We start from the raw sequence: 22,865 nt of genomic DNA on the forward strand, positions 1-22,865 counted from the left end.
TGAAAACAACCCGGGACACCCCTCTCCGGCTGTGACCTTTTAATAAACAGTTCCTCTGTAAACGTGCTTTCCCGAGACCATTTTTCCCTGTTCGCGCAGCTCGCTCAGAGCGGGCCGGGCCTGCCCTCGCCCCAGCCCCGGCTGCAGCCAGCACCGCCCCGGGCTCAGCTCTCGGCTCTCTCCCCGCCCCGGGCTCGGCTCTTTCCCCGCCCCGCGGTGCCTCCAGGGGAGTCGGAGCTGCGCGGCCGATCTGGGCCCAGCGGCGGTGGCCATGGAGCGGCCTCGGCCCGGGTGGTGGCTGCCGCTCGTCCTCCTGCAGCTGCTGGGCGGCCCCGCTGGCGCCTGCCCCTGTCCCGACCCGCGGCTCTGCCGGCCCGTCCCGCGCCCCCGCGTTCCCGAGGTGCGCGGGGCCGCAGCGGGGGCGGGCACGGGGAGGGTCGGACCCGGTGACTCCGCCGCTCGCCCCACGCTCAGCGCCCCGGGAGCCGCTGCCGCCCTTGGGTCGCCTGCTGCGGAGCCGAGCCGGTTCCACACCGCGGGTGGGGCGATGTGCTGGCAGTGCCCGGGCGCACTCGGGGCCGCAGCCGCTGTCCCTCCGCCGGCGGGGCCCCCCGGCAGCGCGGGCGGAGCGAGGGAGGCACCCGCGGAAGCCGCTCCCCAGAGGCTCCAGCCATGGACCTTTCTTTGTGAGAGGCATGTGGAAAATAATCTTCCTTCTGACAAGGTTTTGGGACTAATGAGGCTGCTTCCTACCCGTTTTTCCAGGTCTTTGTGTTTGATGTGGGAAAGGAAACCTGGAAATTCTATGACTGGTCAAAAATCACAACTGTGGCAGCTTTTGGAAAGTACGATCCTGAGCTCATGTGCTATGCCCACTCTAAAGGCTCCAGGATAGTACTGAAAGGTTGGTTACATTGGGAAAGGGTGAATATTTATGATGCGTGAATAAGAACATAATGTACATAGGGCTATAGTACCTTGACATTTCACGTTCAATTGTAGGCAGTGTATTAAAATCAGTAATTAATTAATAAGAATTAATAAGGTTATAATGCTCACAGGACTATAATATCTTGACGTGTTACATGTCAAGGCATGAAAACCAGCAGTGGCTTCTGCCACAGAATTAAGGAAACCATCCCAGTGACATCTAAATAAACCTCTCTGACAGGGAACATCACAGCTATGGAGGAAGAGGGACGAAAGGAAAAGCCAGTAGAAAATAATTACATGGCTCTGTGTTCTGGATGTTGTGTGCAGTACCCAAAAGGGTAAAGGAAAAGATTTTAAGTAAGTTTTAGTATTTTGCACTTAAATCAATCCCTCTGTATTAGGAAGTGGTTGAGTTTTAAAACATGAGTACACAGGAACACTGTGCAGGCACAAATGCTGATTAAAAAGACAAAGTCCATTACAGCTTACATGATGTAATCAACTTTTTGCTCTGTTGAGGGAAACACAGAATCCAAGACTACATTGTGGAAAGCAACAAAAGTTAAACATAAAAGTATTTTACTCTAAACAGTCCTTCTGGCTTAGTGGAAATGCTAAAAGTACATTGATTTCAAGAAAGGTAGTGTACAGTGGCTAAAAGAGTATTAAGCAAAAGTAAGGAGACTAAAATTACAGAAAAATATCCAAAAGGAACTGAATATTAAACAGTGCTGTCTCAAAGAAGTGTGGTAATTTCTTCAGAGGTTGTTTCTCAAAATTATGCTGGGGAAAAAGTTAACTCCTTTGTATTTTACCAGTATGAATATGAGCATTTTTTGTTTTGTGTTTATATTTGTTGGTTTTGTAAATACAAACCTTTCCTCCTTACTACTGCTGTGGTGCAAATGCGTGTTAACTCTTGAAGGCTTCTTGTCTAGGTGATGTACCTCTTAAGGAAATTGTTGATCCTGCTAAAAGAGCAGCATGGATATCCCAACAGGTGGACCTTGCAAAAAATCAGTACATGGATGGAATTAACATAGATATAGAGCAAGAAGTTAATGAAACCTCCCCTGAGTATTATGCATTGACAGAGCTTGTTAAAGAAACTACAGATACTTTTCACAGAGAAATACCAGGATCACAGGTAATAATAATGTACCTTATACAAATATGAACTTTTATGCAATGCAAGAGGTTTTGACAGTGCTGTTTAGTCTGTGAATATGAAGAAGTTTATGCTGATCTAAATATGATATTCTCATGAATGGTTGATTATTAATGTTAGCTGTGATATGCTCTTGAAGAATCACCCTTTCTGACCTGTGTAGATTTAAATGGAAGGTGGGCTTTGCTGCGATCTATAGATACAATGCTACTGCCTGGTGTGAGCTGGCACTTAGTTCATAGATTAATGAACTGTCAAAAGTAGGGCAAACACAGCCTTCCAGGGTAAAAGCTTGACAGTGTTTTGGTAAATACATCATTAAAGTTTTAAGGATTTGCATCATGCTCCATATTTGTGGTCAGATGGTTTTCCTATCATATTTTAATTTCTTAGATGCTAGGTATTCATTAGTGGGCTACTTTATAATCTAGTGTTTCCTTTATCAGCTGAGCAACTTCTATAGTTCATTACTTCAAGATGTATTAAACTGCAGCATCTAGGAAATACTGTCTTGAAAAGTTACAAATTTTTTTAAAAGAGGAAACAAGAGCACCAAACCTGTGCATTTTTCCTTCAGGTAACATTTGATGTGGCTTGGTCTCCAGCATGCATAGATAACAGGTGCTACAACTACACTGGGATTGCAGATGCCTGTGACTTCTTATTTGTGATGTCATATGATGAACAGAGCCAGATCTGGACAGACTGTATTGCAAAAGCCAATGCTCCTTACCTGCAGACTTTAATTGGTGAGGACAAAATGCCTACCCAGAAGTCAGAACATTTGCATTTGTTCATGAGTGGATAGAAAAGACTGCCATTTCTTAGACAGCGTGTTTCTTTGTTGCATTGAAGCTTTTGAGAGTGCTCAAATATGGGTTGAACTAATGTGAAAATAGTATCTCTGATCCTTATGACACTACAGGCAGACAGTTGTGTGTTGTTACTTGTAAAGTACTGTGTAGCCCTCGCAAGTGTGAAGATCACTGTAAAATGGCACATGGCAGCCAGATCAGTGGTGTCTGCCTGGGCTTGCAAAAAGCCTGAAACATCCCTCTGGTCCTTGTGAACTTCTGCTAAGGGCAGATAGCTTGAAGTATGAGCAACGAGAGCAGTTGCTAGGATCTCAGTAAAGCAGGCCTCCCTAAATGGAGTGTGCAGGTAGAGGTAAAGGAGAGCTTGCAGTTTAGGCTCTGTCTGGGCATCATGCAAGTCCTATATTGGCTCTGTGTGTAGATTAGTTACAAGATAAATAGCATAAGGAAAGGAAATAATGTGTATTAATTTTTATTTCCTTAAAATCTAGGATATGAAGAGTACATTGCTATGGGCATTGATCCTAAAAACCTTGTGATGGGTGTCCCCTGGTATGGCTATGACTATGTCTGCCAAAACCTGACTAGGGTAAGATGAAGATTTTTCATTTGCAATTATACTGTTAATTTTTAACTTGGAAAGATGCAACTAGATTTTGGAAATCTTGTTTCTGGATTAGGAAATACTGTGGTCTGATGGATAAAAGCATAAGGCTGGGACACAAGACAGAATCTTTTGCTTGGCTGATAACAGATGAACAGTCAAGGCATTTTATCTCCTAGGCAACCAGAACCACACCATGCACAAGCACTATGTTTGACTAAGGAGCTATAAATGTTATCTATATGAGAAGAGATGATGTCCAAAGGCCCTACAACACTCGTATTTGCCTTCTCAACACCATGACTAAGCTCACTGCTTAAAGACAAGTGCAGCAAAACATAGCAAATCTATGACCGTTAAAGCATAGCAGTTTATGGAGTCTCCAACAACATTATACTCAGAAAAAATGTAAGAAGGAATTAAAGAGGGAAAAGATAACTGTATAAGCTGAATCATATCCATTCAATCCTGTATTACTACAAAGTAAACAAAATTTAACTGTTTTAGTTTGCTTTTCTCTACAAACAATGTGTCTGCCAGAGTTGCTTGAAGATTAGGGATTTTTGAGACCCCCAGTGCATTTTGTGCATTTTCTTGGCTGTACTGATCTTTTGTAATTCAGTTATTTCTATGTAACATGAAACTCATGCCTTCTGTTTTTTTCCAGGATCATGTTTGTTCCCTTTCCAAAGTACCTTTCCGTGGGGCTCCTTGCAGTGACGCTGCAGGCAGACAGGTCCCCTACGAAATTATCATGAAGCAGGTGAACAGTTCTCTTTCAGGGGTCCTGTGGGATGAGGTACAGAAGTCTCCATTTTATGAATACAAGGTAAGCATCTCTTTCTAAGACACTATGTTGTGGAGTAAACACCGATGATAAAGTGTGGAGTAAACACTGTCTATAAAGTTTTCAGGATTAGATTCTTCCATTTATGCCTTCTACTTTTTTTGTGTGTGTGTGTGTAGTAAATAATTGCTGGACTTGGTTCTTGAATTTCTAGTGTGAAAGAGAGGTGCAGTGCCTGAAGACTACAGGGATAAGAACGATCTTCATTAGTTTACAGTTTTCTTGAGATACTGTATCACATCAAAAAGGACATGTTGGCACAAAGAAGTCTCACAGTTCAAGCCTTCACTATTACAGTTACTTTTATTTAGTGATTTAAACTAAAGCAGATTCTGAGTTGGTCTGAAGTTTTTCTAACTCAGTGCCTTGCATGCATGTTCTTTTCTGCATTTTGCTTTATACATAGACACAGTGAAAGAGTCCACAAATGATTGGGCTTCCAAGAGCACCACAGTGTATGCATTTTGTTTTGTTTCTTTAGATATGGTTTTAAATTGCACATGTAGATGATTAAAAGGCGTTGTAAGCAACAAGCAGGTCACAGCAACATAACTTAGACAAAACTTTATAACCTCTGCTAAAACTGTTCATTGCTTGAAAATCCTACTTAATCTCTAAATAAACTCATCTGTTAGGTTAGATATTGTATCTGAAATTTTAGTCATGTGTAAATAAAATAAAATAAAATACAAATTGTCTAAGTCTTTTCATCTAACTTCCTTTAAATTTTGTCACAGCTTTATAACTTAGATTCTACAAGTAGAAAAATAGCCAAGTAAATATGTGGTTTAGAATTTTTAATTGTCCTGTGTGAAAAATAGTTGGTAAATCAGGAAAATATCACTATGTAAATCTACTTGTATATGTCATTTTTAATTATACTTTTAACTGCATTCAAAACAAAGTGAAATCAAAACTCAATGAATTTTAATGTATCGTGTTCATACAGATAAACAGATACTGACACTAGTGTTTGTTTTTCTAGGATTCTCTTGGTAATTTTCACCAAGTATGGTTTGATGACCCTCGTAGCATCTCTCTAAAAGCAGCCTATGTGAAGAATCGAGGTTTAAGGGGCATTGGCATGTGGAATGGAAATAGTCTTGACTATTCCAGGGAAGCTGTAGCAGAACAACAAACTGAAGCAATGTGGCAAGCTCTGACACCATAAGACCTAGGTGAACCCTTGATTTAGAATGTTGAAAAATGGTGATTTTTAATTTTGGCTTACACTGTCATAGATTTTGACCTTCTATAAATATACTATGATTATGAAAACTTTGGGAACGAGACAAATTAATCCTGTTGTTTTATATGCAAAGCTGTATTTTCATTTTTGAAAAAAAGTTCTAATGTTGCTTTAACAGTGGGAGTTTTTTTAAGACTGCATATCTTTTTCATTTTTCACAATTACCGTAACTTGGTTAAAGCTTGAACCCAGTGTGTACCTGGTAAGAAATAAGACCAGTTGGTGGATTTACAGGGGCAGTCATAGTGATCCTTTGCTAAGGCTGCCTGTTGCAGGCAAGTATTCATTCTGGGATCACATGGTTCAGTCTCAGACTTCTGATTTCCCATCCTATATTTCAGCTAAGTAGCTCTAGAATCAGGTTAAACAGAATACTGGAGAGACAGATTGTTGCTCACATGCAACTTGGTGAAACTTGTGTTTGCACTTGGTTAGTCTTCTGGAGATGAAAAGATTTTATAAACGGAAGGAATTACATAACATGAAGTAGTTGCCATTGAGATTTTATCAAACTTGTTATTAGAAAGAAATATTCAATAAACTCTAGTTTTATTGTGTTTATGTATCACAAAATTCCTTAGTTTCAAAAGCCAAAAATCTTGGACCCTCCCTCTCTTGAAAAGGGAGCATTAAGATATAGAGGACTTGGATGATATTTCCTTCCATTCCAAACTAGAAATCAGAAGCTTTTTTAATGAACTGTATATCTATTTTTCCGCACACTCTTAAGATTCATCCCATAGCCTGTTGTTTGCTTTTATGGGGTGTTGCCCGTGAGATAATAAGTTATGTTTTCTTTCTAGTTTGTATTTTCATAAAATAATTTGCCTGGAGGAAATGCATAATTTTTTTTAAATATCTGTAGTGATCTCATTATTGGCTGGTGTTTACAGGATTTTTTTGTTAAATACAATGCTGTCTTCATTAAGTTGGTAAATAATGTTGCCTGCCTGTGCTTTTCTTGTTCTACAGCTTACAGCCCACACTGCTTGTCTGCTTCTCAAAACTGTTTCACAACCAGATTAAAGTGCACCTGTGCCCTGCTTAACTCCATTAATTAAAAAAAATGTATTTATTTAGATAGATGTAGTCAGTTGTGTGTTTGGTTTTTGGGTGGTGTTTTTGTTTGTTTGTTTTTGTGGGGATTTGTTTGGGGTGTTTGGTTTGGTTTTGGGGTACTTTTTGTTTGTTTCTTTGGTTTGTTTATTTGTTTTTTTCCCCTTGCTAAATAGTTGCCATAGTATAGCAGCACTGCCATAATACTACTGAAGAAAAGATTGGAATGCTTCATATAAGTTGTCTGCTTGATACTACAGGTGATGGAAAGCAAGGTGAAGCCTACTGCTCTTGAATGAAGAGAAGGTGGCTTTTCACTAGAACTATAGGCCTATAGGTTTGAGGAGAAACTTCTAAATTTTATATAGATATAGATAGATATACACATACACACACACACACACGCACACACATATAGACATGCTTCAGAATGTGTATTACTTATACTCATATGCTAAAATATTGTGAGATAGATATTTGCTGAATTCAGAGGTCTTCCAGAGTAAATATTTGACCTGAAAAATCCTAACTGTGGGCCAGATGACTTAATAATAAAAGTCCTTCTTGTAGCAGTCAAGAATCATGAGTTGATATGACTGTTTTTTAAATGTAGGTTCAGATTTCCCAGTAGCTATTTGCCTGCTTTTATATCTTAAATAAGACACCTTTCTGAAACAGAGAATGTGAGATTCAATGCTGAACTGAGAAAAAGTGGTTGCAGTTTTAATAATCAATTTAATACTCCAGCACTAAAGTATTTCTTAAGTCCTGTCATTAAGAAAATAAATTGCATAATGGGTGGCTTGACTTAAGACACTTGTTAGTCCTTTTGAGAGCTGCATAATTTTCTTATCATGTAACTTATTTCCTATGAGTGTTTCACTTCCAGTAATAAATACAACCTTGACAGCTTTTTAGCTGAGATTAATTCCTAGAACGTTATTGTTCTGCTTAATGTAATAACATTTGGTTTGCAAAGAGGCAAACAGAAGAGCTAGAAAATGACTTTGAAGAGGTTTCTGATTCCTCTTTCACAGAATCGTTCATCTTAGCACATGCACTGGTAATTTATAGATAGTCATGCTTATAATAACAAAAATACACTTCAGTAAATAGCTAAATAAAGGATTACTGTTGCTGTATTTCTACAGAACATGTATTTTAATAATTTTCCAAACATGTAATGTGCACACCTTAAAATAAGAACAGGAAGTTATGGAATACAGGTTTATTTGCTTAGTAGCTATTTTGTTAAAGAGCATCAGCATAACTCTGTGATGTTACACAATTCACTGATTTGCACTTTAAATATAACAGCTTATTTTTAAACATGTTACTAGCTTGAACTGTATGTTTAATTGACTAATCTTACAGGAAGAGATAGATATAAAGTGAAGTGAGCTGCAGTACCTCAGTAGCCCAGTATACAAATTCCACAATATGTCTTTTTGATGTCTTTTTACAAGATAACTTCAAGAACATATAAATAAATGCTCTGAAGTTCTCATCTTCTGTATACATTAAAGAGCTGCTGTAGACTTCACAGATGTTAAAGTCATGTCATCTTAAATTCCTGATTTTCTGGACTGGAGAATTAAAGCTGAATGAATCTTCTTCCGTGTCAGTTCCGCTCTCAGTGCTGGTAAATCTGATGCTGCCTGCTTTCTCATCTGCAGAAGAATCAGTAAGTTAGGGAATGGCAATTTAAGGAAGTTTTTCGGAGTTGACATGCATATAGGTTAACATAACCAAGACTGAATTTTATACAGGATTGCTGAATACAGAATACATCCTTCATCTTTAAAATTTTACATGTCCAATTAGATCGACTAGTTCTAGCATTACTTTCTTCTGTACTTTGCCTTGATGTTTTTGAGACAACTGCAAAATTAATTGTTCTTTCCACTCTTTGTTATACAATGGAGGAGTCATACTGAGTACATCCACACTCAAGTACCCAGTAAACAGGAGTATGGGCAATCTCTGTGATGTAGAAGATTCCCATTTCAAGGTTTTAGAGCTGAAAAGCTATCCAGTGTGAAGACCAATACTATCATCTTCCTTCCAAAAAGAGCTATAGGCATCACTGCTATGGAATAAAGCACATGAAGAGGACTGACATTTGTTTGGACAATCATTCTGTTTGTTTGGGTTTTGGTTTTTTTTTTATACTGTGTTTGATTTTTGGGTTATTTTTGCTTTAGCCATGGTCTATTTATTAGTGATCAGTGCCTCACCACATCAAGTGTATTTCTTCAATTACCTTTTGAATGAAATGGGAATTTTATGAAAAAATTGGGAACCTTATCTTAGACAGTACCTTGAAAATCTAAGTTGATTGAATGCCATACATTCCAGATCATCTAATAACCTGGTGTTCTGGAGTAATTTGGCTCAAGTGATAAAGTTACAACAACTAACACAATAAAATTAACAGCATAAAACAAGACCTGTTTAGCAAATGTTTACATCAAGTAATAATTGGGAAGATTTAATCTTTTTTATACATTGTCACATCTTGACCATTTTAAGTAAAAGACAGAGTACCTTAATTTCCATTATGAGTTTCATTTTTGTATCAGCTAGCTTCCTCTGCAGGTGATCGAGTTCATGCTGCACTGTAGCAATCCGGTGATTGTGTAATTCTATGTGGAACAACAACAACAAAACTTGAGATGCAGCATTAGTGCATCTCTTCATTCACTGGGTGCTACTTCACCACTCAGAAACAATCCTCTAAACTCCTTCCAACTCCCCTACTTTCCTGCCTGCCTGATGCCAGCACGTAGCTCATGAGGGGTGGAGACCACACTTGTGCTTTGCCTAATGACTCATGAAGTCCTGGCTCTCTGCTCTGGGTGCTGGCCAGTGCACACCTGCTGTATGTGTGTTAAATTGTACATATCTCTCATGCAAGGCCTCTTTGTGCCTAGCCAGGGAGACCTAAAAAACTCCCTAATGGCCCCCAAAAGAAGCAATAACATACCTGAACATAGCTAGTAATGTAATGACAACCCTATTAATATTTTTTATTTTATAGATATTTATTTCAAGATAGCTCAAATAATACACATTTGTACATAATATTGTACATACACAAGAAAGGGACATTTATTTTTCCTAGGATAGCTTCAGATTTGCCAACAGGCTTGCTTCCATTAATGAATTTAGAAAATTAGCAGATACCACCACTGGGAAGGGTGTTTCCCCCTTTTATCTTTTCTGGTTTTTAATCCCTCTGAAATTCCTATGAAACTCACAATTGCACAATATTTCAGGTGCAACCACTTCAAAAGCCTCAGACATGTTTCATTCTCCAATTTCATTACCTGTGTATATGAATTTCGGGATGATGGGAAAAATATAGAACCGAAAACATTAATCATTATTAGTTATATATATTTATCATTAATCATACTGAATAGAAGGGGATTTGTTATCAGAAGGTACAAACACAAAGCAGAAAGAATGAAATATTAATCGGACTCAAGCACTTCTGAAGTCTTTTTGAGACAAATGGGTTGAAGGAATCATTTGGCTGGCTAAAGCTAGTTTACAAGTCAGTGGTTGCTGATGAATTTATTTCTTTATATTTTATAAAAAAACAAAATAAAACAAAACAAAAAATAATAAAACAGGCTCTATGAAAAGATAATAAATAATAGAAGCACATACCTTGGAGTTTATTGTATTGTTTGGTCGTTTTTGTCTATATCTGGCTTCCAATTGCAAGAGCAATTTCTGGTGGTAAAGCTCGAAATCTTGTAGCAGTTTATTTAAAGTCCCCTCCAGTGAAACTGTAACTTTCTTAGTTTCAAAGTACTTCTTTTTCCATTCCTCACGAACTGCAAAGGAAAACAGTGTTTGTTCTTGCTCACCTTATCATAAAGTCTGCTGAAAATAATTATGACCAGCTGCATCTCACAGGATTCTGCTGGCCAATGCATACATTGAAACATAGCACTATGTTTCTTTTAAAAAAGCATTTAGAGAAAAATCTTAATTAAAACTACATTCATTGTAAATGCAACTGAATTTTCACACAGGCACCTGCTAACAAAAGGCTCTATCTGTCCATCAAGATATAAGATATGGACCAAATCCTAAGTTTCATTCAGCCTGGCTGCACGTTTCAGGTGCACAGAAATGCTCCAGGCCTTATGAAGACTGGTATGCCCAGCACAGCCTGAAGTCCACAGTTTTATTGTAGCAGAAAATGTAGCAGTGTAGGTTTTACACAGAACTTAAGCTCTTTATGGACAGAACTAAAACAACTGAAACTTTCCCAAGAGAGCTCAGCTGTTGGAGGACTATATGGTATGTAACTGAGAGTGCCTGTCAGCATAGCATTCTTAGGAGGATATTAAATATAGACTGGATCACTGTTCCTGCAGAATATGCTCTTTCTTTAATACCTTGTGAAGAAACATGCTTGCAAAATGTACTTACTTGTGAAACTCTAGAGGTCTGATAAAAATAATTCAGAGGTAGAGACGCTTCTTAAAGAACCTGCAGAAGCTGTTTGAATCCTTGTGAAATAACCTTTATTTTACCTAACTGGAAAACCTAATTTAAGGCAATGCAGGAGCCATTTGGGCTTATCTCTCAGCAAGGTAAATTAGCTGGCCTTGCCTCTCCATGCTACTACAGAGTCACTGCTTCAAGTACCCAAGTTTGGGTCTTTTAAAGTACAACTTCACCATGCTGTGCAGTGCAGTGTAGCCATGCCCTCAGAGAATAACTGAAAGAATGGGCTTGTTGTCTCCTTTCAACAAAGCTACAAGTAAGAGTTGAGACTTAGATGCATTTGAAGATAAAGCTCTCAAAACTTCAAAGTTATTGAACCCCACCTCTCTATACCAGAATGTGATTTAGGACGGGCAGTTTTAAGTATAAACTTGGAAATATTTTTACAAAGATAATTCACGTGGGATTTGAATGAGATTTGACCTTGTTAAAAAACAAGGTTTATCAAGCCTGTTGTTCCATGCCATAACTAGCATATCACTAGATAGGAGGAATAAAAATCATGATGCTGCAATTTACTTGAAGCCCTATCAACACAGTACAAACCTCTGTAAGTACCAGCTAAAGGCAGGGTTAGAATACCTCAGCTGCCCTGGGCCTCAGAGAGTGAAATAGCCTCCAGTAGCTCTCTGGGCACTGCAAGTACGTTAGACATGACTTAAAGAGTTTATAAAAGCTAGGATAATCTCAAATTTGTAAGACTGCCACAAAAAAAAAAAAAAGTGGAAGGAAACATTGCAACCTTGAATTTTTCCAGCGCTGTCTTATACAATTGAATCTTCTCGGAGCTACTAGTCAGCAAATTGCTCTCTATAATTAAACTCACTGACAAGGAGACAAACATTTTCACATTGGTTTCAGTGTAATTTCTCAACATTCCAAATTCCAAAATAAATTAAAGGTGTACCATGATATCTCCTCAGCTTATTTTGCTCCAGTAGCTCTTTAGCTTTTTTGATCAGTTCTTCTCTAGTTTTTTCCATGTCCCTTCTGTCTTTCTTCATTTGTTGCAATTGTTCTACCATGTTGTTCTCTAAAGATATTAGAATTATATTTAGCAAGCATCTGAATACTCTGAGTAGGAAGGATCAAGCAAGATTTTTGTAATGCACTCATCACAAATCATGCCAAAAGCTCTGTCAGAACAAGCAGTAGAAATTATTTCATTTTAATAAATTATCTCTAACTTTTCAAAATGGCTGGTGCTTTAAAAAAGGGAAGAAATCCAGCAAGCGTCCAGACATTCATACAGATGCACAAACAAGCAAACATCCTTTTATATGTTTAGACAATGTATCACTAAAATTATATCATCAGAATACATATACACACCATACATTGAACACTTGCCACATGAAGCCAAAAAAGCCTCCAAAAGACTATTTCTTGCTCAAAATACATTGCAGCATAAAGTGAATTTGTACTGAAATCTTGCCTTAAACTCCATCTGATCCTAGGCAGGACAATATCTCAGACTTTCACTAGTCTGCAACAATAGGTCAAATACTCACTATCCTCCTCTCTCTCCACCACAGCAGAGGACCCTCAGCATTACTACTAAGATGTTTTCTTTGCTACATTCTCACTTGAGCCTGATCTCCCTCCTTTTCTCCTTCCATCCACAACTCCACAAACTGGGTTTTCTAGCACTGGGAACCTGCCATGATCTAGGACAGCCCATGCAATCGTAAATGCCTGGAATTTTCCAACCATAAATTAAAATTTGTAGCAATACTGTGAATGAATGTATGCACAAATTCTTTTGTAAAGTAGGTATTTGTGTCTTCATTGACTTTTCAGCCTTGATTAGATGTTCACTTCCCTGCAATTTCTTGGAATCCTATACTCACGTGTTGCCCAAATTACAGGAACTTGAGCTGGATTTACAGAAAGTAGAAGTGGACTAGGAGGTGAAATATATTCTTTTGGACAAGTAAGATGATTTTGCTTGTTTTCATCTGCCTGTAGAGACAAAAGACACAACTATAAGTACATAACCATAATCCTGAATAGTTACTTTAGACATAGGCCCTGAAAGTGGCCTGAGTGAATAGGAGAGCTGAATTTGAATTCTGAACATAAGTTTTATTTTGTTACCAGTAGTAACTTACAAACAGCTGGACCTCTGCAAATAAAATGAGAACACTGAACACTTATATCACAGAGAACACACAGACAGAATTGTAGACTGTTGATAATTGTTCTTCCCTCTGTCCAAAACCCCACAAGTTCCTTACATTCCCACACAAAATCAGGATTTAAGTGTCTTAAAACTTCCATCTGGTTCATTGAAGTCAAACCCTGCCAATTTCTGAACTACAATTTGTAATCACAGATTTTTAATTTCATTATTATTTTCGTTATTACTTCACTACCATCACTTGTGCACAAGAGTCACAGGCTGCAGCTAATAGTGATGGCTACTCTGTTGTGCACTTGGGGGTGGGTGCTGAGTCTTCCTAAATATATTCTTGTTCTGCTACTACGACTAAATCATACCTATATTTTAAATGACTTTATAGTTTTTATCAGATGTTTTGCTTGGCATGAGAGAAGACAGATTTATCCCATATGAAATTATAAAAACTTCATCAATATAGCAACTAAAATATTACTGTCAAGAAATTGTAAAAAACCAGATAAATCATAATATTAAAAAGACTGAGATAGTTATTGCATGTGAAGTTCCTGTTAAATTATGATCAGAGTTATAACTTCTGATGACTGAATTGTTTAGAAATATAGTTGATATTCATTAGCAAATCTCCTAAGTAGCAGTGCATAAATTAACTTTTCTCAATTATTTTCAAATCTACTTTTGAGTGTTTAATATTTATAAGAAGTTACCTTAGAATTAGACAGTTTCTAGGTGGAGGACTATACTTATTGTTCAAGATTAGTAGGAATATGTTGCCTTGAAAAACATACCTGATTAACCAGTTTTTCACCAAGATTAGCTATCGACATCCTAGTACCATATTGCTGCAAGCTGAAGACAAAATCAAAGAAGCAAGTGAAAATTCATGTGATGAAATGCGGGGTTTCCCATTTTCTTTCATTTATTTGAAGCCTGTAAAAGAAGTTTGTAGCTGAGAATCAATATTCTCCATTATTTTAGATTAGTTATTTACTAACCTTTGGGGTTTGTGTACATAGTCTCTTGTTTGGCCTTTCACTATTTTAAGAATTTTAGCATGCTGTGTTCCATCTTCTCTTAATTTGGTATCCTTCTGGTGATCATTACTTGTCATGGTTTTTAGTTCTGTGGCAGGATAGTGATGACAAAAATATGTAGATTACACTCACAAAAATCAAGATATATTGCAAACTTTTCATAAGTGAAGGTCACCATTTTTTTTACATTAACTGCAGAATTCTACTCAAATATTAAGACTTGTCTTTCAAAAGTATTTCCTCAAAACCAATTTATATTATAATTTCTATGTTAATATAGACATAGGCATCCAAATCTGATTTAAATGTATCAGTCATTTCTTTCTTGGTAATCACTAAAAATTTAGGAATATTAAGAATACTGTATAAGCATTCAGGGACTTAATAGCCCTCAGTATCCGCAAGACATCCCAGTCTGCAAGATTTGAATGACTTGGTGTGGAGAGAGATCCATCAGATCCATTTTGATCTGCATAATAATTGATATTATAAAGAGATATTATTTTATCGTAAATGTTAACCATATGTTTATTTTTCTTCTCCTTCATCCTCCTCCTTCACTACACTGGTTAAGCTTACCTTTTTCTCTAAACTCTATCTGTTCTTGAATCCTGTTGTTATGGTCTTGCTCATGGTTTGTGTGCACAACTGAAATGGGTTCTTTCTCACTCCATTCCAGAGGACTGTGCGCTTCCAGATTTTCTAGCTGATGCTTGCTTTGTATGCTTTCTAAAAAGGGTTTGCTTTTATCAGTTTTTTGCTGGGGAAGACTGGGCAATCTTGATCCATGACTAAACTTACTCATTTCTGCATTAAAGTGATGTCTTTGTTGAGTTGATGATGGTAATGGATAAACATCTTCAAAGTATTCCACTCCAGGTAATAAATATAATTCAGGATAAAGTGCCTAAAATACACAGTATATTCATCAGACAAGACAAAAGAGAAAATGCACAATGTAAAATGTTTCTGAAAGTGGTACCTTAAAAGCCATTCAATACATACATAAGGAGGAGCAAATGACTTCAGTTCTAGCTCTGTCTCTTGCTTTGGTTTTACCTGCGAAGATAAAGAATGAAAGTGTAACAAATATATTTTTTTATCAATAATGTTGCATATCATTTAATTCACATATTCTATTATCATTTTTACATACTGCATTTTTTTCATAACCCGCATTGTCATCTGTAGTGGCCTCATGGGAAAAAAACTTTGACTACTAGTATTGTGTTTGCTGATATAGTTCTGAAACTGTTTTATTTTTCAAAATCTTAATCAGACCCACAAGAGTACATGAATGTACTGCATAGTCTTTTTTTATCCTTTGCACTTTCTCTTATGGATCAAAGGACCTGATCCAACAGTTACAGAAACAGAAAGTTTTCAGCTTTATCAAAAGTTGCTTCAAGCTGAATCTGGATACAAATGCTGATTCTCACATCATTTTCTCTATTCACTGATACAATACCGCAAAATATTTAATATATACAGAAAAAATCTATTATTATCCTGTGTCTTTTGGTATTTATTGTTTGTCTTCATATTCTTCATGTGACATACACTTTTACAGTTCAACAGTTGTCCTAAAAACAAAATCTGAAATAGTCATTTTATATTTGAAAGATGTGCTCCAACACAAGGAAAAAAGGGGAAACCTGAGCTTACATTTAAATCATGACATCAAATTAAACATGGGGCCAAATTATACCCTTCATTGTCACGCAATGGCATTGATTCACTGTTAGACACAGTCTCTATATAAAAAAGGGTGAGCAAATAAATATGACTTTGGTTTATTTTTTCATTTAAAAACTCTTACTTGCAAGCAGGGCACAGCTCTTAGTTCTGCTTGCATTGTTGGTGTTGTGAAACAGCAGACGGGGGGGAGGGGAGAACAGTCAATAAATATTTGATCATGGATATGTAATTCATTGAGGTTACCATGACCCTAAACAACAAATAAACCAGTTGGTTTATTGCTTTACACTTTGTTATAAAGCTAAACATCAAGCAACAGTAAATATTCCAGAGTAAAATTATATCTTTAATTTGTCTCTGAAAATCTTCACATGTATCTACCACTATCTTTAATTCTCTGTTAACATAAAATATTCTGTTCATTTGCTGACATTCTAATGGAGGATGGAAAATTTCTCCATTTACATCTGAGCTACGTGGGGAAGAAAATATACTATCTTACATATTATCAGCCAGTTAAAAAGACCTAAATTCATTGAAAACAATGCACATGTTCCAATTTAGATTGTATTAGTCTTTAAATTTCTCTTCATGTTTTTCCACCTAGTTTTTGCATATTGCTCAGTATTCATTCTGATCTCCTATGAGAGCAATTTTAGTGATAATTCAAGTAGAAATTAAATAAAAAATGGCACCAAATTTCCAGTCTGTAGTTAGTTTCCAAATATGTGAGAAAGAGGTGAAATGAGGTGTATTTGTGTATTACAAGAAAAAACCTTGCAATTGGACTAAGTTTCAAGTTTATTTAATCTTTAGCTATACTTTTTAAGCTATAAAGATATATATATATAATCAGAGTGAGGAACAGTTACGATTCAGAGATGTAGGGGATTTATTACACACTGCATTATTTGACTAAACAGCAGAACACAAATGTACATCCAGAGGTGTTTTCATTCAGAGACTGATCTCTTAAATGCTTTTGGGAAGGTCACAGCAGGAACCATTAGAAGAACTCTTACTCAGTTTCTATTGCAAGTTCTTCAATTGCCATATTCCCAACACCATGAATGGATAATAATGACCTTATGGGTTTGGAGTCTTTTCTATGCAACCAGATTTACCATATTTAATCCACTGACTTCTCAAAACTAGCATTTTTTCACTGAATGGCAATTACTTACACCTGTTGTTTTGAAGGATATTTTTAATATACCTGTCCAGCCATATCTTTGCACATGGGGAAGTAGATGTGTTCTGACTAAAGTTTATGCTGCAGCATATTTAAAAACAAATGCTAACTGTGCTCCAAAAGTTACCTCTACTTTATGTGATATTATCTAATTTGCAGGAATGAAATCTCTGGTTTACATTATAAAACAGAAGAGCACTAAAGAAAAGAAATTATTAACTTACCACTGCTAGTTTATTCCCAATGCATTTTAAAAATATGAATTTATCTGCAACTGTAACTCCACCCAGGTACTCTCCAAGCTTCTCCTGTAGCCCTCTTAGGGTGATGTGAGGAGACACCCTAGAATGTTGTTATTCATTAATACATCTGTAAGATCAAATAATGATGGCTAGTTAGTAAGAGGGGGAAGATAATGCTCTATATGTGGTGGTATGCATGGACAGAAGGACCAAAATTGGGAACCATGTCCTAGAACTAAGCCAAATACCATAAAGGCCAGAGAGTCCTGGTGTGGCTGAGTCAGGCACATTCCTTTGCTTTTGTCTTCTCCAACACAAATTTACAGTTGGGTGTGTGCATGCAAATGTATTTTAAATAAAAAACAAACACTGTAGTGTGAACATTTCCACCATGGTTTGAGCATGAGAATGCTGACACAAATATGAATTGCATCATTTAATGTATTACTTGAAAGCATGCAAGTATTAAGGTAATGAGTTCAGTATAAACATCACTACAGAATAAAAGGCAGCTCCACACAATAAAACCAAATGTGCAAGAGGCACACAAAAGCTCTTCAGCACAACATAAGCAATTCTAATTGCTCCTATGCTGCCATGTAAGATAAAACAGGGAACAAACTCAGGCCTGAGATTGTTTATCAGCCATGCTGAGTAAGTGCTAGTGTGACTGGCCCAGACAGCTATCACTCTTCAGGCAATGCAGACGTAGCTTGGAGTACAGCACATGCCATTCTCAGTGAACAGCACAGACAAGAACATGCTGTGTCTTGGACAGGTCTTCAACATTAACCTGTAAAGGTTTGTTTACATTTCAAGCAGGCCTATAGGCCTTCATTTCACACCCTAAATATGTAGTAAAAATATTTCTTTTTCATCTTGTGAACACAGTTACCCCAGTGGGTTACAGGGCTTCCCTTGCATTATTTCAAACACCCTGGACTTAGAGGAGCCTTGAGACCATAAAAGTGCCTTGAAGCAAAGCACACAGCAGAGGAGATCAAAGTCTGCAAAGTGGACACATCTAGGCCACACACTTGGTTCCTGTACATTTGGCTTCTGCTTATTTCTTTCTCAGCCTTTTTCCCCCACATTTGCTGCATAGATTAGTCTTAGCATCCTTTCTTTCAAATGTATAAAGACATATGTGAAAGATGGATACAGAATTCAATACACATCCTTCCAAGGTCTTATGTCATAACACAGATGATCTGTATTTCAAATATCTCTCATTACCTATAATTTCTTCAAGCTGATGTCTCAGAAAAGAAATGCCCCTTGAGTGGCCTTCCAAAACTGAATAAATGCAAGCTCTTTCAGAGGCAATTCTAGCACTGCAAGCCCTTCACTGGTAAGGCCTGTTCAAACCAGCAAGGAAACATAAACCTAAGCCATTTATGAACAGCAAGGAAAATATTTAAGGAACTACAGTGTATCATGGGAAAAAATGATCTAGATATACAGAACCTGAGAAATGGCAGAAATTTATCTGCCACTGGCTAGTTGCTGCCACTGGCTAGATGAAGAGTCACATCAGAGTAATTTGTTTCTGTGTGTTCTAGAGATCATTGCAGCCATCTCATCTAGAAATAAGAAAAGTACAGCTTCTGTGGTGAGGAATGAGGAATAAATACAAGATCACAGAGGTTGAAAATTCAAGTTCATGGGAACAAGAATTCAGGGCCATAGACAATCACACAGTTAATTTCCTCCAATTTCATGGCTAATGGAAGTGGTCTGTACTTTGACCTAGAAATCCTTTCTTAAGCTGACTCAGACAGTACTAGTACAGAACTATCAACAATGTCCAAGCCACATGAGTACCAGCAAAGCTGCTGTTTCCTGGATTATAATAAGCGAAGTTTTTTAAAATATGTTTTGTTTTTAAATATAGTGAAACACTGACTGGGTGCTAGCGATTGCCAATGTTAATGTGCTGCAACACTGCATATTACCCATTGAATAATTAATTAGCAATTGTTTGGGAGTCACAGCAAGCAACAATGTCTAGGCAGATATAAACCCACTGAAATCAGTGAGGATCCTAATTTAATTTGATGCTTCAGTGAAATAAATTTATCCTAGAAAACAGAGAGCAGATGTCCATCACATGAAATGATTTAAATTTACCACTCCACATGTGTATTTTGCACCTCTGCTGCAGACTATCACAACACTTATTTTCTCTGGGTTTGAGCAGCCCTTCAACAAAAGCAGCTGCAAGAATTAATACATTCTGCCATACATGTTGATACCTGACCACTGTGAACCTTCTCAGTTACAGAGAGCATTCTCTTAAACTGGTAGTAGAAGCCTCAGTTTAAATTAATTAAACCCCATATTCCCTGCAGTTTAAGCTGAATGGACAAGTTTTGCACAGGAGCAGACAAGGTGCATGTACAAGCTCTGTTTTAATATATATCTTTACATTATCTGATTTTTCTACAACTTCTTAGAACACTAGATACACACAGATTTTATGAGCAAAATGTTTAGAAGTATAAATAAAACTTTCAAAATTATGAAAGATTAAAAATGCAACTCTCTGTGCCAGGTCTGAGGCTAGGACTGGGAACCAGGGTATTCTTTCACTAAGTCCTTTAACCAGAGAGCACACACAGCCCATGGGGTTGTGTGCAACCTTTCAGAAATACTTCTGAAGAAGAAAGAAGATGTGCTGGTGGTTCATGGGCTGTAATCCTTCCCCTTGAGAAACAAGGCTCCAGCTCTTTTTTTGGACTGAGAGAGCTCAGATCCTGATATCCCTGTTTCTGAAAAGAGTTCAAGATTTTGATACTGAGGCTCAAGGAGACAGAAAGAATATGACTATAGTTTTACAACATATATTATTCTGTAGAAATATATCACTGCTCTGGAAGTGTGTTTCAATGGTTACACTAAGGACTGCAAGGGAGCTAAGCCAGAAACCATAAACATGCTTCTTACAGACACCATTTACCCTCCAGAAATTTAATTTGAGAACAAGTTTCCACTTACAATGTAATTGTGCTCTGTAGAGCAACAGCGAGACTAAATGACTGAAGGGCAGCATGAAGGACCTACCACATACATGAAACCCAAGACTACACTCACCTTATAAATCCAGCTGAGATGAATTTGCTAGCAAGAGCTACAGGAACTGTATTCAACTTGAAGTTCCACACTTCTGCTGGGACATAAAAAACATGGAGTTCCACCAACTGAAAAAAATAACAGATGATGATAACTGTAGATGTACTGTAATCCTCTTACACTCTGTGTTGTTTAGGTGGACTTCCAATTTCTGTAGGCAGGAGTGGTTCCTTTGGTATTAGCCCACAGACTAAAACAGTGAGGCTCTATTTCACAATAATGACCAGATAGTGAGAACAGTGATGAACAAAGCATTTGTGACTGAATGCCAGCTGACAGCACCAAAATAAGACCCATTAGAACTGACTCCACAATGAAAAAAGAGAGAGCCTATGTTACTGCTGTGTATCACTGTTAGACCAATGGACAGATCTTACAAAAAACAGTTGATACTCTGGAGAGTGTCATGATTACAAGAATTCCTCTGCTGAAACCCTACCTTTGTTCATCTCATAAAAAATGCAAAGCCCTGAAAGCTTGATCCAAACAGCACCACAACTTGACATTGTTAGAAAGAAAAAAAAATCAAAATATTTCAGTCAGTTGTTATTAATATTAGCTACCTTGAAAATGAAGACATTCTACTGCTTATGTCTGCAAAAAGAATAATTAATCTGGTTCTGATCAAGGTTCATTTAGAGTGTGTTCAGACCTGTGGTAGTTGTGGCACTATTAGTGTCTAGTGACATTTTTAGTGAAAAACAGATAGTATTGACAAGAATGATACACTTTTCTATAACCACAAGTCATGAAAATAAGCAATATTAAATATTTCTACATTTTTGGAGTTAATTAATATGAACTAGAAAACTATGTTTTCTAGATATACTGTGTTGAAAGCATGGTTTTTTTCCTCTCAGGTCTTCTAGAACCATATTTTATTATTTTTACTTGTGAAATCTAAAAAATCTTTATGGAAAAGTACAAAAACTCTCACCTGTGATGTTCCAGGTCTCATTTGACTGAACGACATGTTGGTCCCTTTATTTGACCACAGCAAATGCCAGGTGGGCTTTCTAAATTTCTTTTTGATTCAAACATTCTTTAAGAATGAGTTTCATGATAATCTGTTACTAGAGAAGTTACTCCATTAATATCCTTTCTTCTCAGTTACTGTTCTTTTTTCCATTTATGAAAATGGAAAAGTGGTTTGTGTGCTGAGGCAGAAAACTTCCAGCTGACTGCAAACTGACCCAACCACACCTTCTACACAAGCGAGTGTCACCCCAGTAACTGAGGCAATTGCTAAACCACAGCCCTGCAGCTCTGAGAGATCTGCCCTGGAGCATTTCCTCTTAACATTTTCTCCCCTTTCATAAAAATACTTTAGTTGTATATCATTTTACACAATTTTACTGTTTCCTAAAGACACAGACCTAAATCCCCACAAAACAGGATTCTTGCAGGGTCTGGATCTGACAGAGTGGCAATTCTTGCAAACTGCAGCAAACAACCCATTGTGCCAGCCCAGTGCAGCGTTCCGAGGCAGCCCCACTGTGCGGGGCAACAGAAATGACAAACCACGGCTCTACCCTAACCTTGTTACAGAATCGTGGGACGGTCTGGGTTGGAAGGGACCTTTAAAGCTCATCTAGTCCAACTCCCTGCAGTGAGCAGGGACACCTCCCAAGAGACCAATAGCTTGTCCAATCTGACCTTTAATGTTTCCCGGGATGGGGCATCTCCCACTTCTCTGGGCAACTCGTTCCAGCGTTTCACCACCTTCACTGTAAAAAACTTCTCCTTTAATCTATGTGGACCCTTTTTTAGCCCTGTCCTATTGCAACAGTCACTGCTAAATGTTTCCATTGTTTCATTATGACTTTTCTCGGTGTTCTCACTTTGAAGTCTCTTTCAGTCTCTTAGGGGTTACAGACCTCTGGACTCTCTGCCTACTAAACGCCCTTGCTGTTCTCCTGATCCTTTAACAGCTCTGCCCCACACCCCAGGTACTTCAAATTCACCTGTTCTTAAGCACAGGTGACCAGACCTTCCAGGTCACCTCCCAGGTCTCACGCTGGCATCGTGCAGTGGGATTAAGGTTTCCTCGTGTAAGCGGGAAGCACCTACTTAACATGGCCTGTGTTTTCACTTGCCTCTGCACGATTACAGCACAACCAGCTCTCATGAACGTCCCGGTCGTAACATCCCGTCTCTTCCCTGGTTATTCCCAAGGCACAGCAGGTGACAGCGCCTGTCCCTGCCATCAGTCCCCCCCGTAAATGCAA

The 22,865-nt window shown here is 37.7% G+C and overlaps 2 protein-coding genes across 2 annotated transcripts; one reads left to right on the forward strand and one right to left on the reverse strand.

The window, feature by feature from the left end:
* Nucleotides 1-213: 213 nt before the first annotated feature.
* On the forward strand, nt 214-6,701 carry CTBS (chitobiase). Its single transcript, XM_071565260.1, has 7 exons — nt 214-400; nt 766-904; nt 1,872-2,080; nt 2,679-2,850; nt 3,408-3,505; nt 4,188-4,349; nt 5,353-6,701. The coding sequence occupies exons 1-7, from the start codon at nt 272-274 to the stop codon at nt 5,536-5,538; spliced, it is 1,095 nt and encodes a 364-aa protein (XP_071421361.1). The 5' UTR covers nt 214-271; the 3' UTR covers nt 5,539-6,701.
* A 1,233-nt stretch (nt 6,702-7,934) lies between these two features.
* On the reverse strand, nt 7,935-21,877 carry SPATA1 (spermatogenesis associated 1). The gene is given in 13 exon segments (XM_071565261.1): nt 7,935-8,342; nt 9,220-9,305; nt 9,308-9,317; nt 10,348-10,517; nt 12,107-12,232; nt 13,050-13,161; nt 14,128-14,188; nt 14,335-14,461; nt 14,953-15,280; nt 15,379-15,432; nt 17,488-17,605; nt 20,599-20,705; nt 21,575-21,877. Coding segments are annotated over 13 exon segments (1,440 nt in total). The 5' UTR covers nt 21,611-21,877; the 3' UTR covers nt 7,935-8,237.
* Nucleotides 21,878-22,865: the final 988 nt, after the last annotated feature.

This window comes from Pithys albifrons, chromosome 10 (genome assembly GCF_047495875.1).
Source record: "Pithys albifrons albifrons isolate INPA30051 chromosome 10, PitAlb_v1, whole genome shotgun sequence".
NCBI classification, from domain to species: Eukaryota; Metazoa; Chordata; class Aves; order Passeriformes; family Thamnophilidae; genus Pithys; species Pithys albifrons.

Bases quoted from the DNA above. Each gene is read 5' to 3' on its own strand.
- CTBS (XM_071565260.1), top strand. From the start codon at position 272: ATGGAGCGGCCTCGGCCCGGGTGGTGGCTGCCGCTCGTCCTCCTGCAG. The intron at 905-1,871 runs GTTGGTTACATT...CTTCTTGTCTAG, and splicing joins CTCCAGGATAGTACTGAAAG to GTGATGTACCTCTTAAGGAA. The intron at 3,506-4,187 runs GTAAGATGAAGA...GTTTTTTTCCAG, and splicing joins TCTGCCAAAACCTGACTAGG to GATCATGTTTGTTCCCTTTC.